This window comes from Anabrus simplex, chromosome 3 (genome assembly GCF_040414725.1).
Source record: "Anabrus simplex isolate iqAnaSimp1 chromosome 3, ASM4041472v1, whole genome shotgun sequence".
Taxonomy (NCBI): domain Eukaryota; kingdom Metazoa; phylum Arthropoda; class Insecta; order Orthoptera; family Tettigoniidae; genus Anabrus; species Anabrus simplex.
Window position 1 is genome coordinate 280,748,067 of NC_090267.1, and position 20,747 is coordinate 280,768,813.

The 20,747-nt window shown below is 36.9% G+C and overlaps 1 protein-coding gene across 3 annotated transcripts in view; it reads right to left on the reverse strand.

Moving 5' to 3' along the window:
• LOC136866258 (bromodomain-containing protein 2) overlaps positions 1–20,747 on the reverse strand; it is a 709,923-nt gene that overhangs the window by 547,856 nt on the left and 141,320 nt on the right. For all 3 annotated transcript variants that reach the window (XM_067143061.2, XM_067143058.2, XM_067143060.2), the window contains exons 4-5: positions 20,179–20,223; positions 8,167–8,397 (exon numbers count right to left, since the gene is read on the reverse strand). In XM_067143061.2, the coding sequence (XP_066999162.2) occupies positions 8,167–8,397; positions 20,179–20,223 (276 nt within the window). The remainder of the gene's footprint in view (positions 1–8,166; positions 8,398–20,178; positions 20,224–20,747) is intronic.

Sequence of the window (20,747 nt, forward strand, 5' to 3'; positions counted from 1 at the left end):
ACTTTAGAGAACTCTTCTTTGGGAGGTCTTGATTATTAATTAAGCAATGTAGTACTTGAGGGAATGCTTCTAATTGTGTCCATTTGACTACCTGCTTCTCTGCTTTACAAGTTTCTTGTATTTCTAGTGAACCTTTTTTCCTTTCTGGCAGCTTGAGTTTGCATTTATAAATGAATCTTTGACAATATGCTACTATACGGCATAATTTCGGAAATGACGAGAATTTATTCAGTAGAATGCTGATTGATGTTGCTGTCAACGTAACTGCTGTGACCTTCAGCTCTGGTAGTTCTGTTTCGAATTCTTCTGAATGCTCCGGTTGTTGACGTTGTGTGCGAAGCCAAGAGGGTCCACTCAACCACAGCTTTTTATCTTCGAGTTCTGCTGAAGTAATTCCTCTTGAGAGAAGATCAGCTGGATTTTCAGTCGAAGGAACATGCTTCCAGGTGGTTGAATCAGTGGCTTCTTGAATCTTTGCAATCCTGTTTGCCACAAATGTCTTCAGCAGCCTTGGCTCAGTGTTGATCCATCCCAAAACAATTGTACTGTCACTCCATAATCTGATCTGACCAATTTTTTCTTTCAAAGCACTCACTGTTGTTTTGACAAGTTGTGCAAGAAGAAAGGCAGCCTCCAATTCGAGTCTTGGCAACGAAATGGTTTTTAAAGGAGCTACTTTCGTCTTCGCACAAAGTAAATTGGAAATGTAGAGACCACTTTGCGTTTGACAAACTGCATAAATGCATGCTCCAAAAGCCTTCTCTGAAGCATCACTAAATCCAAACAAATCAAAAGAGCCAGAGCAATTCCCAGGATTTATGTTTCTCATAATTCTGATGTTGTTCAGTCTTTCTAATGACGCATAATACTCGCTCCAAATCTGAAGGTGCTCTCGAGACAATGGCTGATCCCATTCAAATCCATCTACCCGTAAGTGTTGCATCAACATCTTCCCTTTGATCAGTACTGGACCCACGAGTCCTAGTGGATCAAAAATCTGTGCGATTTTTGAGGCGACTTCTCTTTTGGATCTTGGTGACTGCTTTGTCAGCTCAACTCGAAACTGAAGGCAATCTTGTGCTGAGTCCCAGAGGAGTCCAAGAGTCTTACTAGCTTCACCTTTGTCTAAAACCAGTAAAGTCCCTTCGTCGCTTTTGCTCTCCAAATCCTGCAAGATCTCTTTGCTGTTGGACCTCCATTTCCTCAAATGCATTCCACCACTCTTGAGTATATTTTGTATTTGCCGCCGTAGCCCGATCACGTCTGCTAGAATGTCTCCACCACTTAAGCAGTCATCCATATAAAAATCATCACGAATAGCCTTTGCTGCTGCTGGAAATTCATTTTCATGAAGAGTAGCCAATTCATTTAAGCATCTCATGGCATGGTAAGGTGCTGATGCTGTTCCATATGTTACTGTATTCAACTGATAAATCCTCACAGGGGCTGAAGATTCCTCTTTCCACAAAATCTGCTGGAATGCTCGATCTTCAGGATGGATGAGGATTTGCCGAAACATCTTTTCCACATCTGCCGTCATGACGTACTTATGGCTGCGAAATCTAAGTACAATGTGAAAAAGATCTCGCTGTAAATTAGGTCCTGTCATGAGCTTGTCATTGAGTGATGTCCCGAGTGATGTTTTTGCCGAGGCATCAAATACCACTCTGACCTTTGTGGTGTCACTATCTGGACGTACCACTGGTTGATGGGGTATGAAGTATGAATTTGGTACATCTTGATTTTGGTTTGTTTCAATCAAGCTCATATGCCCTAGTTTTTCATATTCATCCATGAAGTCTGCATAAGCTGTCTTGAGTTCGGGGTGTCTGCTTAACCTCTTGACTAATGATTCTAGTCTGTTTAGTGCGTGTTTTCTTGATTCTCCGAGGATGACATCTGGCTTGATAGGGAGCCTTACGATGAATCTACCTGTTGTATCTCTCGAAACGGTGTCTGTGAACTGTCTTTCACATATTCTTTCTTCTGATGTGTAATGTTGAATATCCGGAATTGCTTCTTGTTTCCAAATTTTCTCCATCTGATCTGATAATTGTTGATTGCTAATTTTCATGCATGTTGTTGTTGATCCTTGTTTGTTCTCAAAAACTTCACCATCTATAATCCAGCCTAATCGGGTGTTTTGCAGAGCTGGTTGTCCTTCAGCTTCATTCTTGGGTGGACCTATGACTATTTTCCAATAAAGTCCAGCACCAATTAACATGTCGATGTCTCCAGGCTTGTTGAATATGGGGTCTGCCAAGCGAATATCCTTTGGAATAATAATCTTGTCCTTCTTGATCTCCAACTGTGGCAATCGTCCTGTTATAGTTGGCAAAACTAGAAATTCTGCTTCCACCTCAAATCCGTCATTCCTTGAAGCGAGATGTACTCTCGTGATCCTTTTTGATTCCACTTTGGAACAATCTACTCCAATGATCTGTGTGTTTGTCTTGACATTCGGTAAACCAAGTTTCTTATACAGACCTTCCTTCATTAGATTCGACTGAGATCCCGGATCCAGTAAGGCTCGGCTTGTCATTCTTCTTCCGTGAAGATCTTTCACATCAATTAAAGCTGTTGACAAAAGTATTTGTGATGTTATTCCTTTCGCGAAGCTCACATTGAGTGAAGCAGGTGAATGCTGAAATTCGACACACAGGTTTATGGGCACTTGATTTTCTTTAACATTTTGTTTCTGTTTGTCATCTTCCTCAGCATGTAAAAGTGTGTTGTGAGGAAGTCCGCATTTCATGCATTTCGATACTCTGCAATTTTTTGCAATATGTCCTGGTTTCAAACAGTTATGACACTGTCCTTTTTCTCGAAGCAGTTTTCTTCTGTCTTCAACTGATCGTTTAATTAATTCTTCACATGTAAAAATGGGGTGACTTCCACCACACAGATTACAGCTTGCCTGAGACGTCGTCATAACAACTTTCTTGTTAGGTTGTCTGTCCTTCAGATTTGCCTTCATGTTCAATGCCTTGGTTTTGTTATGATTTAAAAGCATGTATGATTGGGAACGCTCAGTTAAAAATTTCAAGAAATCATCCAATGTTGGCATCTTCTCTGGAGTGTTGCCTTTCACGCTTTCCTGCCAGTCTCTTTGCTCAATGAAATCCAGGTGCTTCTTTGCTACATGAATAACCAATGTGTCCCAATATTGTACCAGTTGCTTCATTGCTTTTAATGAAGCCATGTGAGTTTGAATATGAAATTGTAATTGCCTGAGTGATTCAGATTTGTTCTCCTTAAAAACTGTAGGAAACTTGAAAAGTTCATCTAGATGTGTCTCGATTATCATCATTTGATTATCATATGTATCTACAAGCAAGTTCCACGCACTTGTGTAGTTTTCTTCTGAAATGGTAAAACCTTCAATGACTTTGCGTGCCTCGCCCTGCAGAAGACCGATCAGATACTGATATTTTTGGATATTTGTTAGTTGAGTATCATTATGAATGGTTGACTCAAAACTGTTCTTAAAAAGCAACCATTTTGTGAATTCGCCGTTAAATTCCGGTAATTTAATTTCTGGTAATTTATGTATTCTTCTGTTATGATGTGGAACTTCCTGTTGATGAACGGCGTTGTTTACTGCCGTGTTCATTTTAGCTAGTAAATTATTTTGACCATCCTCTGCTTCATCTATTATCGTTTGCAGTTGTGTAACTGCGCTGAAGTAAATAGATTCAAAAAGCTCTCGCTCTCCCTCACATTCTTCTTCAAACTGTAATGCAGCTGTTTCATCAGTGATCTCAGTTTCCTCTATTTTCATCTGTACTTCTTCAAAAGAATTCCATAGCTCTTCACATTTTTTAATTCTAACCTTCGCCTCTGATTTTGACGTGTCATCTGTAATCGACTTTATTATTCTTGTTAACGTGCCTTTTACTCGACTACGCGATTCTGTAATCGACTTTATTATTCTTGTTAACGTGCCTTTTACTCGACTACGCGATTCTGTAATCGACTTTATTATTCTTGTTAACGTGCCTTTTACTCGACTACGCGATTGTTTCAATTTCGTTAGTTGCGACATATTTAAATTAAGGTTATGCTGTGAAAGTTCGAAGGGATTGCGTGAAGGTTATGTGTAAATTTAAAGGAATCGTGTTGCTGAATTGAGGTTATATGACAAAAGAATATGGATCTTTTATACTTATGACAACAGGAGGATCAATGGGCTTGTATTATTTTTTTTATTATTATTATTATGATGTTAATCACTGCATGTTTATGTTACGAAAACGTGCGCTGAGAGAAAGAGGCTAGAATCTAAGAGTACCGTATGTATAGCAAGGATGGTGTATATGTCAAAGAGACTCACGCTCTCACGGAGATTCTTGCCTTGAGCGGCGAGGAGAATGTAAATCTTGAAATCTTGTCTTTGCTTCTTTGGATGTACCAAGTACGAAAACTCGAATCGTACTTGCCTGATTACTGATTTATGTTGTAATCCGTTGAAGTTGTTGGCTTCAGCGGTCTGATCTTCGTTATGAACGAGAATGCAATATCCGTGAATGATTCCACGAATTCGAGATGTGTTGCATTTTTGCTCCGATGCTTAACCTCAATTGCGACGCATTGTTTTCACTTCTGGATTTCACTGTTCATTATCTTGCTTGTATTGAACATGTTGCTTTACTTCAAAATCAAAAACAAACATTGGCGCCCAACGTGGGGCCTTCAATACTTTATTGCATTTGATATGTCTTAATGATACGATATCACAACTTGATGACGGACATGACTGTTGCATGCGTAACCATATTCAACAATACAAAATCATCTGACCAATCGGAAGTAGGCTTAGAAAGTGCCAACTTCAATTAATGAAATAATTTTACAAAAATGAAAAGTCTCTTCATAACAAGCTTAATTGGTAAAGAAATTTAGGCTATATCTAAATACTCTATAATGTAACAAAGAATAGGCGTGTACATCATGAAAAGAAACAACGTGAATTTAACAAATGTATAACTCTACACAAAACCAATGCTTGTCTGTTGGGGTCTTATAAGTTAACAATGCTCAATTATAATAATTATCGTAATATTAATGAAATAAATAACATCATTGCACACAGGTGAAAATGGTGATGTAGGTGTTTAAAATATTATCCAACTTAGTTTTAGGTTATACAAGCCAAGTCAATAAACCGAAGGGTAAAAATACCGCGCGAGTTGGCCGTGCGGTTAGGAGCGCGCAGGTGTGAGCTCGCATCCGGGAGATAGTGGGTTTTGAACCCCACTGCCGGCAGCCCTGAAGATGGTTTTCCGTGGTTTCCCATTTTCACACCAGGCAAATAATGAGACTGTACCTAAGGCCACGGCCGCTTTGTTCCCATTCCTAGGCCTTTCCTGTCCCATCGTCGCCATAAGACCTATATGTGACGGTGTGACGTAAAAAAAAAAGAAAAAAGTCATAGCACCCAAAGACATTCCTGTATTGAGCGACTAAAATGTCACCAGGACACTTTTCTTTCCTGATATGCTCAGCTTGTTAAAAGCCAAATGTAATTAATGTTATTGGCTTCACGCCCCGCTAACTACTTCTACGATTTTCGGAGACGCCGGTGTGCAGGAATTTAGTCCTGCAGGAGTTCTTTAACGTGCCAGTAAATCTACCGACACGAGGCTGACGTATTTGAGCACCTTCAACTACCACCGGACTGAACCAGGATCGAACCTGCCAAGTTGGGGTCAGAAGGCCAGCACCTCAACAGTCTGAACCACTCAGCCCGACTTGTGAAAACTAGAAGAAGTCATATTTATCTTTATCATGTTTAACTTTTTCCCTCCACAAAGACATTTAATTCTCTTTCATGGGCACCGGAAGTGGGTAGGCCAGTTGTCCCAACCATAAATATATATATTTTTGGGAATGATAGATTATAGCCCTATAGTACTATGATCTTTCTTTCTTTCCTTCTTTCTTTCTTTCTTTCTTTCTTTCTTTATCAGTTTATCCTTCAAGGTTGGTTTTCTCTCGGACTCAGCGAGGGATTTCACCTCTACCACTTCAAGGGCAGTGTCCTGGAACGTGAGACTTTGAGTATGGTGATGAAACTGGTGAGGAGGGCCATTACCTCGCCCAAGCGGCCTCACCTGTTATGCTCAACAGGGGCCTTGTTGGAGGATGGGAGGATCGGAAGGGATAGACAAGGAAGAGGGAAGGAAACGGCCGTGGCCTTAGGTGCCTGGAGGAGAAGTAGGAAAATACGAAAAACCACTTCGAGGATGGCTGAGGTGGGATTCGAAACCCTTCTACTCAGTTGACCTCCCGAGGCTGAGTAGACCCCGTTCCAGCCCTCGTACTATTTGTTTTCAACTTTCATGGCAGAGCCGGTAATCGAAACCGGGCCTCCGGGAGTGGCACACATTAACCACTACACCACAGAAGCGGACTAGTACTATAATGCTACCTATATGTTTATGTTAGTGCTGAAATCCGATTTCTTACTTTACTAATGCTGAAAGCCCGAAAATGTAATGTTATTCTTTAATAGGGGAATCAGTCTAGAAGGAAATGTTGAAAGTGATGTGATATCTATCCAGCTTCGTTGTTATCCTCATACTATGGGTTACAGTACATTGCACGTATATAAAAGACGCCACTTACAAACTTGCTTGTTATCCGCGAATTTCGGCGGCCACAAGAGTCACATTTTTCAAGAATGATGACATCTACACATGGTAGATTGTCTGACTGTGCTGTTTTGAACCTTTCTTCTGTCATTTCGAAGTTATTCGCAATCATGAATAATAAACAATCGGCTTTTAGCAACGGCTGATGCACAACGGCTGGTAGAGCTCCATGCGGTACTGGATCGTGACGTCACAGCGCGCCGCTTACGTCAGAGGCCGTTTCACTCGCCTTGCGGAAAGGCACTATTAAATATTTTTTTCATGGTAGAAAACAAGGCAACATACCACAATGCAATACGTTTACGTACTATTTCATTGGTGTACTTTTCAAAAAAAATATTTTTGAAAATGATGCATGTTCCCAATTGTGCGTACACGGTCTGAAAGGGTTATGAACTGTGCGTCAGCTGCAGAAGACGCCGAAAATTTTCTGAGATCACACAGTGTTTACTATGTGAATGAATTTAAGAGTGCAAAGAGGAAGAATTTCTCATGTGTGTCCGTTGGTTGAGGTTGGTTTGGCAGGTCTTATTAGTGACACGAATTCCTTAATGTTTAACGACTGACTTTCATTCTTGATGTGTAAAATTATTAAGTCAGGGTTGACGTTTAAGAAGTTGCGTAAGCTGTCGTATGTGTACTTTCCAAATGCTGAACGTCAACTGTATAAATTAGAGGTTTTTTGTTCTTTGTTACTGTGTGAAAACTGTGTTTTGTTTGAGCTATATATGTTGCATTAAATGTTTGGTTATTTTAGCTCATAAATTTTTGATTAGGAGAAGAGGTATTTTTTTGTTTAAGTTACATTTGCAGACGTATCTTTGTATTGTGTTGTTCATTATGAAGGCTATTTTAGAACCTGTTCTGAAAATGTTCATACGTGTTGTTGTTCACTTAACTGAGGACTATGTATTGGTTATTTTCGAATTGATTTGTTCCTTTTGCTACAGTGAGAATAACGTTCTTTATGGATCGCTTGGTTTTATGTTGGTTTGTAATTTATGTATTGAGTTACAGTTTACCCCTTGCATTCCATTGTGAATTCCATGAGTAGGTGCCGTCTACTGCCTAATGATCTCTGACACTGAAAACGTATGGCCCAAAGCCCTACAACAGTGAATCTTGGTGTAATCGATTACTGCGAGATTATATTACTTGCATACTTGCTCAGTGTGTTATTAATAATAATTAGAAGGTCGCCGAACAGTCGTATATTACGATAACAAGAATTACGTGAGTAAATAAGGTAATAAACTACCACCTCTCTCGACACTAATTAAATAATATCCTGCAAATATATGGAGATTTGTAAAATTAAGTTCAGCTACTTAACAAAATGTAACAAAAAAAAATGATGAAACCAGTCAAACAATGGATAAAGGTCTGTACATGGAATAAATGTTGTACTGTTCAAAAGATCAGGAATCTTCAAAGTCTTCTAACATTGACTCAGAATGTTGTAATTTTAGAAAACTTAACAGGAATTGTTCAATATTAATAAAATAATACTTACAGGCAAGTTCAACTTTTTGGCATCAACAGGTTGATGGAAAGGCCATGCAAATTGATGTTTCCACACAGACTTCAGGACTGCCTTGAGAAGGAACTGTAGCTGGTTGGTAACACGACCAGGGCGATCTGGGTGTGGATACACCGGAGGTTGAACCACCCCATTGACTGGTTCCAAGTGAGGTTCTTCCCTAGGAGGAGGTTCCTTGGATTCCTGCTGTTTCGCACCAGTTTCCTAAAAGAAAGAAATGCTACGTACAGAATTACCATTTCAAAAGAAAAAAATGTAATTAACTGATCAACCAGAAAAATGTTAATAGAATTTAAAAAGCAAAGCATGTCATTCATGGACAACAGAATGTTAAAACAAACACTTTAATAATGAAGGGACATATTTACCACCCATTCCAGACTCTTGGAGGACATCTAAGAAGATACTGTAGTACTACATCAACTAAACAACATTCATATTACAATTTAAGGGAGATCGTACCTAAAATAATTAACTCAAAAAGTTGAAGATGTCAATCAATACCACTTCTGGTCAACCTTTTTATTTATTTAAAAAAATGATGCAAGATATAATACTTGTTAAGCTATAGGAACACTTTGATAAAATACTTGAAACTATTTAAGAATACTGAATTACAATGTGACAATTTTCTTGACATGAAGTACAGTACTTGCAAAATTCAGTCACTTCACTAGTAATATCACATGACAGATTAAACATGACAAACAGGTACAATAAACTTAAGAAAGAAACACACTGACTAAAGTACTTGTTTTTCTCTATCCCTAGTTGCAAACATGCACAGATAAAAGGTAATGATTGATTGCTCCACTTGCAAGGATATAGGGATGAATTTGAGGAAGATTTTGAACATCAGGTCTGGAATTTGATCTTATTGAAGAAATTATTTTCTCCTGTTAATTGTCCTAAAATTTTTCTTAACAAACCAACTTACTTTGTCAGTACTGCCAGTGGATCAGCAATAAAAGGCTGAAAAACTCTGGAATATTTTTTTAAAATCCTACTTTAAAAAACAATGAAATAAGGACAAGAATACACCAAGTACAAACATTATGTTAGAACTCCAGGACTAACTAGGTAAGACAGGAACAAACAAAAAAATCCTGTCACTGATTTACATTAATACTTTTCTAAAGTTCTTTTTGAAATTGCAACATTACCATTTTATAAATCTGTTTGATGTACATGAATGTTCATAAATCAACTGATACTTTGTAGATGATTTACTTCCTAAGTACCGTAATTGTTAGTGTGATTCTCCCAATTTTAAAGAATTTTTTAACCTTAAAAATGGAAGGGGGGAAAATTACATTAACTTTATTGTAAATCTAAAATTCCAAGTAATTCCACCAATTTTTTGTATGATACTTTGGCAATAGTTAGAAGAGACACATCCGACGTCAAGAAGAACGGCTGTTCCTCTTCATGGATCTACACGGCCATTCTTTGCTTGCTTTAAACTGAAAGATTTCTGTAATAATTTTCCTTGAGATTTCCAGTTGCTTCAGCAGTAGCATTTCGTGCAAAACGGAACAGCCATCACTTTTTAATACAATTACACGATTTAAACGCTCTCTTTCAATTACAGGATACAGCCCATACCTTGTGCTGCAACTGTTCATTTTGTTTACGCCAGCAGCATCTATATGATGGCTATGCACAAAATGCATATGCTGCAGTATTATTGCCATTACACTATGCAAAAATATACATCGTGTGTGTTTTAACTTCATTTTTTCATTTTCACTATTCATTACTGTACGTAAAAATAATTAACATAGAAACCCATATGTCATGGAACAAGAACATGTCTCATGTGGTTACTGCAAGTATACTAGCAATACATGGATAGACCAAATACATGTATAACTTGCCAAGCGCTCTCATTATTGTAGTTTTCATGCTTGAACTTCCAGAAAGGCAATAAGAAGTATTGAAAAACTACAGGGGAATTACTCTGTTGCTAAGATTTTGGAGATGATACTGGAAAGTAGAATAAGGTTGAGGGTTGAAAATCAGATACAGGAAAATAAGTTTGGTTTCAGAAGTGGAAGGTCAAGAATAGCCCATTTTCATTATGAGACAACTAATGGAAAAGCAACGGGAGTATGGGAATGATATGGTGATGACATTCATTGACATTGAAAAAGCATATTACAGTGTCCCCAGGACTAAGATATGCGACAGTCCGTTGCAAAAAGGAATTGTAGGCAGGGATTAATAAAAACGATCATGGCAATTTACAAAGAATGTTGTAGTTGCGTGCAAACACAAGTTGGCAGGACAAGTTGGTTCAAAATCACTAGTGGGCTGAGACAGGGAAGTGTTCTACCACCAACCCTGTTTACAATAGTAAAAAAAGTAAACTCGTGTCCTCATCCCGAGGTGGTGCAGCTCTTTTCAGGCACACCCCCATTGGAGGTGAGCTGCATGTACCATTTCAACCTCATACCAGCCCTCCTGCCATTCTTAAATTTCTGGCAGTACCGGGAATCGAACCCGGGCCCCCGAGGACGGCAGCTAATAACACTAACCGTTACGCTACGGGGGCGGACGTTTACAATAGTAATCGATGACGTCATGTAAATAGCAAAAGCAGCATATGGAGGAAGAGAAATGAACACGTTATTTGCAGATGATATTGAGATTCGGGGAGAAGACGACATGAAGGTTCAAAAACAGTTGGATATGGTGAATGAGAAGATATGAGAATATGGATTGAAAATAAGTGTAGGAAAAAGTAAAACTCTTGTTAAGACTAGAGGGGAGAAGGAAGGGAAAGGTCAGATTAGACTTGCAGACAAGCCCCTGGAAGTAGTGGAGACGTTCAAATACCTGTGGAAAGAATTAATGGAGAATGCTCGACTGGATTCTGAAATTAGTACAAGAAGATTCAAGCTGGAAGCTGTTTCTATCACAGTGTAAGAAACATGTTATAGGACAAAGGTGTGTCGATAGAAGCAAAGGAAACTATGTACAAGATGTATTACGTACCCATAACAACTTACGGAGCAGAAACTTGGGCAATGGCAAACAAGGATGAGAGTCCAATACAGGCAGACGAAATGAAGTTCTTGAGGGATATGATACAGAAGAGTAGAAGAGACAAAATGAGAAATGAGAACATCTGGGAAGAAATTGGAATTGAAAAAATGAACGACATAACAGAGACGAGCCAACTAAGATGGTCTGGGCACACAAAGTGAATGACTGATGAAAGAATGCCAAAAAAAGTGACGGAAATGCAAATGCAAGGAGAGGCCGCAGAAGACCACAGCTGGGACAGAGTGACATAATCCAATGCAGTATTAGAGAAAGAAATGTGGACAATTCAATATATACACATTTCCATCATTAGACGGGAGTAATAATCAACTCGTTACAGACACCTTCAGAGAAAAAAGTTAACATTTTTACATAAATGAAGTTAAAAAGTGTGTTAAAACCTGTGAAGAAAAAACAAAACAAAACAAAACAAAACAATGAGACGAGGCGGAAACAAACAATAATTGTATATAGTGAAGTTGTGCAGCCTTTAGTCTAAAAATTTTGCAGTGTGATACAATTAAAAAAAAAAAAAAGGAGACAAAATCACTATTAAAAATTCAGAATTGACAGTCTGTCTCTGTAAAGTCACCGTCACAAATAGTTAAGAGGGAAGCAAAAAACTTGAGAATCCAAATTTCGGAGGAAACACGTGCCAGGTGTAATGTACGACATGTGATGGAAAACTGCCAATGAAGTTCAAGTTTTACAATAGTAGCACTTCCATGTAATTAATCTCATAATAGAACCGTATTGAGGACAATATATTAAAATTATAAAATCCTTTTAATAACAACCACCTACTCAATACATTATATTACTCATTGAATTATAAAATAATCATGAGGTGTCTTAAATAAAGGAACATGTTTCGTTCGACATAGCGAACATCATCAGCCTTAATTTACAAAGATTAGGTCAGGGCCCTGAACTGAATGATAAAAATTGTTAAAAGAGTGACAAAGCCATAATAAAAAGTAAAATGATAACATTAGACATGAAATTATAACAATATGTACAGATTAACAGCAAGTATGTAGAGGAATACTTTGAATGATGGTAGTCTATAAAGTTAAAACAAACATGAGGTTGTTAAAGTAAAAAGATATAGATATAGTGCATCTTAAAATATATGTCAATGCGTGAAGCGTGGATTAATTATTGACTATGGAGTTCTTAAATTGAGCAAAACAAAAGTTGAAATAGAGTTTATTGAATAGTACGAGTCAAACTGAGTCAGTTAAAAGGTGCATGGCGACGAAACTAAGGTTAAAATGACGTGAACTTCAGTAGTTAGGAATTCTGTAGGAGAGCCAACACAATGCCAGAAGGAAATACCAGTTGAACTAGTCCGTATTTACACGCTAGCAGTAGAATTAATCTTGTACAACGTAGGAGATTAATTACATGTAACTTAGCTGCCTACCAGGCTACAAAAAGGAATAGATATCTTTAATCTCAAAGTCAAGGTCAGCAAAATATCTAGAGATATTCAATTTTTAAAAGAATGTATGAAGCATGGACTAATTCCCAAATTTCTAAAACACCTTCAAAGAAAAAACTTTTCGACTTCTGATTTTGGTTAAAAAACGAAATCAAGGCGCATTACAAAAAGAAATTGTTCCTAAACCTACAGCTTTATAAGACGCAACTTGAAATATCCTCTAGTATGTCCCCATTAGAATGGAGTTCATACTCCATGTTTGTCAATGAAAAGGTACATGACATAGTGAAGAAGAAACAAACAACATTAGACAATAAACTGATACAATTGCAAAACACTAAGAATAAACAGAGTAGTGTCAACAGTAAAACTAACCTCCCTTCCGCAGACTTGAATCATTTTCCTACTACGGTGAACTTATCTAATACCGACTTTTCAGATAATGAACTATCCCTCCTTGATAAAGGCCTGAAATTTAATTGGCCTAACCCGAAAAAAAACGACGATCTGATTACTACAGTCGCGGAAATTGAATCTAACATTCAAAAACTCCCCGTAGAAGTGCATAAAGACATTAAATATGAAATAAAGAAAAAGCTTCCTTTTCTGGCGAAAGAACTGAAAACTACCTCGAATCCGACCCTTAGCAAACAAATACATGATGTACGAAATAAAATTAATAATAATAATATCATCGTCACTAAAGCTGATAAAGGTCCCACCATAGTATTACTACGTAAAGATGATTACATTAAAAAAAAACGAAGATTTCTACGCTAATAGCAGTTTTACTATTATTAATAAAGATCCCACCCCCAAAATCCAACGAAGTTTGAAAAACCTATTGAAGAATCTGCCGTTCTTACTACAAGAACACGAATATCAGGAACTTATAATAATGAACCCGAAACTTCCAACTGCAAAAGCTTTGCCAAAAATCCATAAAAAAGACGTACCTATACGCCCTATTATCAACTGCATGAACAGCCCTTCTTACAAAGTTTCAAAATTTTTGCATAATTTTCTCAGTAAACACTTTAAATTCAATAATACAGCCTATATAAGAAATTCCGTTGAATTTTGTGAAAAATTATCGAAATTCAATCTTGAGCATAATCATATAATAGTATCCTATGATATTACCAATATGTATTCCAATATTCCGGTAAGCAAAACTGTCAAGATTATTAAATCAAACCTTTTAAAACACAGTAACCTTAGCAAATGCGAAATAGATAATTTCATCAGTCTGTTAGAATTTGTACTTAATAACAACTATTTCACCTTCAATAATAGAATATATCATCAAAAGGGCCTAGCAATGGGTGACCCGATCTCGGGCATTCTAGCTAATATCTTTATGGATGATTTGGAAAATAACAAAATAATCAATAATATTAATGGTCTTCAATTATGGTTAAGGTATGTTGATGACACTTTTGCCATTATAGATACACAGAAAAACGATAGTCATAGTGTGCTAACATCCCTTAATGAGCTTGACAATGATGTCAAATTCACTAAGGAAGACGAGATCAATGGTTCTCTAAACTTTTTGGATTTAAACGTTTCAAGAGAGAATAATAAGTTCATTTTTCAAATATTTAGAAAGCCTTCTTGTGCCCCCATCACTATAAGAAACGATTCCTTACATCCGCAATCTCATAAACAGGCTGCATTTTTTAGTCTTGTCTATAGAGCATTAAAAATCCCGCTGACAACTGAAAATCGCAAAAAAGAACTAAACTATATTAAGGATTTGGCCAGAATTAACGGCTATAACCCCTTAATGATTAATAAAATCATTAACAAGATAAAATTAAAAACCGCAACGAATTTGATTCCGGACAAGCCTAAAAAAACGAAATATGCTCCCTTCACCTACACAAATCCAGGCCTATTTCAAGTTACTAACCCTTTAAAGAAATACGATATTAATATCGCTTATAGAACCCGATATACGAACCGTAATATATTCTTCAATTCAAATATAGTTAACATTAATCACAATAAATTCTCGAACTCTGGTATCTATAGGCTTAAATGCACCCATTGTGGATTCTCCTACATCGGACAGACTGGACGTAGCTTTTTGACCAGATACCTTTAACACTACAACGCTTCGAAACATAAAAAGTATTCCGCCATGAGCACCCATATGGAAGAGACTGGCCACAGTTTTACTACAATTGAAAAAGACCTTCAAATCTTGAAATACGTCAATAAAAGTAAACTTACGACAGAGTATGAGAACATTTACATATTCCTAGACCAGCATTTTAACGGGCATCAAAATTTAAATGATACTTCAGAAATCAAAAGTCCAATAATCGAGAAAATTCCAGAACTACTCTCTCTTTTCAATATAAATAATAATAACTTTACGAGAATCTTTAATTATACAACTGTTAATGATACAACAACTACTACTCTACTGCCCTCTCATGCGACACCCCCTCCACGAATACCCGACCAGCCTAAGGAATCGGTCACCCCTCCTCCTCACATGACTCACTCCCCGCCTCTACGTATACATACATACATACAATACTAGAAGCAGCAATAAGGTTACTCGCCAGTTTGATTCGCGCAGCCAACGTTAGCGAACACCTCACACTAGTCCCAAGGGTAAGCCTCTTTTTTTTCTTTTTTTCTTTTTCTCATTATAATATAACTTTATTTTTCCTCCCTTTTCTTTCTTTCCAGATTTCTAACTCCAATTGTGCCATAATCTGCTCCATTCATCTCTGGTTTGCTGCAACTCTCCCTACTTTCAAGTTATAGTGCAAGCTGTAGGGCTATCTGTAGGTGGAGAAATTCCAATTCTTTTTTCGTGATCCTTCTCAAGCATTTTCAAATATACTAGAATTTGATAATATAATGGATTCTTAAATTCTACAGCCTCATTAAGGTTATCATTTTTCTTTACAAGTTGGTCTAGATGAATGTACAGGTCTTCATATGTGTTCATTAAGCTGCTTATTCCTCCTCAGTTGAAGCTATAGGTGACAGCAAGGAAGTTCTTGACACACCTATATCCCCCGCTCCTCCACCTCCTCAGGTGCAAGAGCAAGGAAGAACGCATCACCAATATTACACCCGGCGCAAAACTGTGAAAGAATGACAGGAGTTACTGTTCCAAAGGAAAGCAGGCTTAATAAGATTTGACAAATAGGAATTAGTTATATTTTCATCTACATTAATAATAAGAGCCGCACTGTGATATCAGGGTTTCTTCATTTCGATAATTACTTATAAATTGTATAATTTTTAATTTATAAATTGATCTTGTTTCATGAATTATTAAGAAAAGAATATTTATTAGGACAATTTCTCTATGGAATATTGTACAAGTATTTCCTTGACGACTGCTTTCTATTGTAGAAATAATTTATATATTTTCTCTTGAGTTATTTATTTGTTTTAGTCTTGTCAATCTTATGTTAATTTTAAGGACACTTCCTCTAAAGCATTACTTTGTCAATTTTATATATTTTTCATCTAAACAGTGTTATGTGGCTGAAGATGTTGATAATATACGAAACATGTACCACTTTTGACCATTAAAAATTGCCTTAAGCAATCATTGTATCGACTAGGTGGAAAATAAATAAATACTTAATTGTGAATCTATTGAAGTGCGATACGGACCATGAAGTTGATTTTATGTAACCTCGTAATCTGCCGGCCTTCGGGCTGCTTGGTAGACCAAGGCCCTTCAATGGCTGTAGTGCCATGGGGCTTGTTTGCTTGTTTTCCAGGCATACATCAGGCCTATATTTTGAGGCTTATAGTTCTGCTGATTGTCCTCAGCAGTAATAAATCTAAGGGTATGTCCCAATATTTTTATAGTCTATTACACAGAAATCTTGAATCTTTTAAAAAGCACTTTGAATCCCTTTCTTATGGTTATATTCTATTTCATTGGAGATTACATGTGATATAATCTTTAAATGATTCAAAGTTTTGCACAGTAAATGGTAAATGACATGTTAGGCTGAGAGAAATGTCAACATGGTTTACACACGGATGAGCAACTGAATTAAGGTCGCTGGCAGTGTACAGTAGGGTGGGCCGAAAAATTCAAATTCTTTTATTTAAATCGTAATACTGCAGAAAAGTTGTGAATTGGGTAGAAATTGGGTAGAAAAAGAAAATCTGTTCATTTCTTCTGGTTGCGCACATGCTCTAAAGTTTGCCGAAATTCAGAAACATTCTATCTTACTTGTCAATATTTAAATGTAATAGTTCTGGTCGACTCTTACTCGAACTGATAACGATTTAGAAAAACAAATGGTTCAAATCGGTTACGGTCTTTCACTCACGCAACAGCTGTCAAAACTAATTCCCCGTGCTCGTAACTCGCTCGGGTCAAATACATACCTCTCTCACCAAAAAGCTGCGCCACTGTTGTGCCAGTCTGCACTTATTCCGTGTTTGATGTGCGTTTCATTCCCTCTTCCAGTTACTATTGTGGCATTTGCATCTACTGTATTTCAATTTTAATTTTTTTGTTATGACATTTTTGTGTAACTTTGTGACTTAATAGTGATATAATATGGCTGTACCTAAAAAAATCATCACAAGACAGGTATTTGATAGCCTTATATTTGGTGCACCTAAAGAATTTCATCAAACAAGCTTCCTACTAGTGAGGACGTGATTCGATGTTATTCAGAGGAGAGATACCACATGGCACTTAGTTAATAATAAGAGCGTCAGTTTTTCATATGTTGCTAGTACAGTAGCTACCACAATTATTGGTTCTTATCAGAAAGCATCCATCCCAACGGTTACAAGTAAGAGAATTGTGCAACTTACAAATGCATTGCATGTTAAATTTTACAGCATTCGAAAATCATACATTGAATAAAAACAAAGATTCGCTTAAGCAGAAAATTGAAGAGTTTAAACAAAACTGCCCATTGCTTCTTGAGGTAGCAACTTGCAAATGCCCCATTGTTTTGTATCAGAATCCCTGATTTATGTAAATGCTATATAACAATCAACTGTGTTTGTGAAAAATCAAATAAAACACACCTGCTGTTGAGCTAAGATTTCTTTACTTTTTACGAGCACATGGAATAGGAAAAATTGGAGGGTTGGACGTGTCTGATACAAAGAAACACATTAAACCATTGGAAAGGAGATCGCGGGACAGCCATTTAACTTTGGATGACGAATCTGAATCTCTTCTAAAACCCTCATGCTAGCATTCGAATGTAAATATTGTTGAAACTGATAATGAAGACCAATATCCTTACAGTAAAAGCAGCGATAGCGAACAAGATTTTTAAAGTTCCAAAAAAGGTTTCCTCTGATAACTGACAGATGAGAATTCAGAAAAAAATCTACTGCATTACAGAGCGATCGTTATGGAGTTTCTGATAGTGCTACCGCTGCAATCGCATCGAGTGTTCTGCAGGACGTTGTATTAATTAGCGATTCTGACATCTCCCATGTTATAGACAAAAACAAAATAAGAAGAGGAAAATGAAATGTTAAGAGCAGAATTGTGCAGTAAATCAGAATAATTTCCACTACAAGGTCTCTATTTAGATGGGAGGAAGGACGACACATTAGTGGTAGATTAACTCATTCAAAAAGGTTCCGTATAGCAGAACTGGAAGAACATTACTCGCTAATTCAAGAATCTGGTTCAGTCTACATCGGCCATGTTACTCTAACTTCTGGAAGTTATGAAGATATTCTCACTTCTTATTTCTTATCTGTCTGGCCGTGGTATTTCTCTTGAAAAGTTAGTTGTCGTAGGATGTGAAGGCACTGTTCTTAATACAGGTTGGAAAAACAGTCTGATTCGCCGAATCGAAATACATTTGCGGAAACCGTTACAATGGGCAGTCTGCCTCCTCCGTTTCACTGAACTGCCATTCAGGCATGTTCCAATACCTAGACAGTAAATCAACGGGTCCGAAATCGTTGAGAGGACCACTCTGTGAAGAGCTATGTGGCTGCGAAATGAGTTCAGTGATTGGCTCCAAGAGTACCGACTGTCAGATCCTCATTATAAACAGAAGTAGCCTATACTAAGTAAGGATCAGCAGTACCTACTTGATATTTCCATGGCAATAAACATGGGAAACTGTAGAGGATTTAAGTGTACGAGATCCTGGTCCCTTGTCAAACTCGAGGTGGTTAACAACAGCAAATCGAACTCTCAGATTGTACTTAAGTGAAGAAAGTCCAACACCTGAACTTAAGAAATAGTTGTATTTATCTGAAGTCATACATGCCAATGTGGTTTAGTATCAAACAAAGTAAATACTTTACAGAGGCACCAAAATTAGTGTATCAATCAATACAATCTTCAAGGTACCCGCCTGAAACTTTACATAATATTGTCGACCCTGTGATAGAACGAAATAACTTTGTGACTTAACGGTGATATACTATGGCTGCACCTAAGAAAATCATCCCAAGACAGGTATTTGATTGCGCTATATTTGGTGCACCTAAAGACATGACACAAGATAATACAAAACACGTTAGAGAGCTCCGACTTCGACGAATTCTAAAGCGAGACAGTTAGATCGAAGAGAACAACTATCAGAACATTCTTGCTGCCAAAACTCAATTTCAGGGCTCAAGACTACTCGGAAATAATTAACTGAATGGACTGTCATTTATAGTATCTTCTCCTCCACTATTAAAAGATATCAGAATACTATAATCATTAATTACTTTTCATATTATTTACTTCTCATTTATTTATTTACTTCTCAAGGAGCTTACCGGTCAAAAGATGTTTATAAAATACGCTGCTGCTGCTGCATCTACTACTACTACTACTACTACTACTACTACTACTACTACTACTACTAAATTGCAATGCTATGTACGTCATATATTAATACACAAGAAGTTCAATAAAGCCTATCATCATGGTCACAGAATTTAATAGATTGTTACCTGTTCACCCATTCACACTATCTTCATTCTGACGGCCATCACAGCTGTAAATTTGATCTGCCTTGTAAGAAATCAGGAGTATTAAGGAATGAAACATTATCATGAGCACAAGACAAATTAACATTACACAAAATATTGACAGAACACTCAACAATACAGATAATACACAACTAAGTACGGCACACACGTGACATCCTATATAAAAATGTAAACTTCATTTATTTTAAGTAAACATTTGCAGAAAACATAAAAAATTATATTTCAACATAAAAATAGGTCACTATGGCAATATCACTGGCCAGATGACATTGCCATACAGTAAATAACAATACAAAACAGCAAAGCACATAATTTATAACTAAAAAATTAACCCCAATGTACCTAAAAAATATTAGCAAAAGTTTGCTCTAGATGCATATTAAAAAACTACAATTTAACCAAAATACAGCACATACCTAAGAAAGCAAATAATACAAACATATCTATGGAAAATATCATGCATTAATACAGTAACTATACCAGAAAACAAACAATCCCTCTCCCTACAGCTACAGTAGTCTCACCTTATTCATTGTACACAGCCTGTTCTCTCTGTCCTTTGTTGTCGACTGCAAGATCAGAAAGAAAAATGTTATTGGTTAAGTCCTTTAAAATATACTGAACACATTATATGTAAAAAAACATTTATGAAAACTGAACACAAATGATGTGAGGAAAAGGGTGAATTATGCTATGAGGATTGACGATAAATATCCAGGGCATAAAAAATTTAAATAAAAGAAAATTTAAAAATATTTCAGAGGAACCCTTATAGAACAATGGAAATAAACATTTAACAGTGTAACCTCCCCTTATGGACACCTCCAGAATGCAGACACCTGCGATCCAGACAGAAATGTACAGGATGTCCGAGAAGTTCCCGTACCCCTAGTTACATATAATTTTGTTATAGTATGGCATGGAGAATTAAGTTTGTATAATTGGGGAATTCAATAGTTGTTTTATTGGTATTGGTATCCCTGCTGGTAGCATCGTTGTCAGTCTCATTTCAGTTGTTATGTCATGGCGGACGTGAGCGGACACAGCTACACTGTTCAGGAACGATTAGTGGCGTGTGTGTGGGTGTACGAAC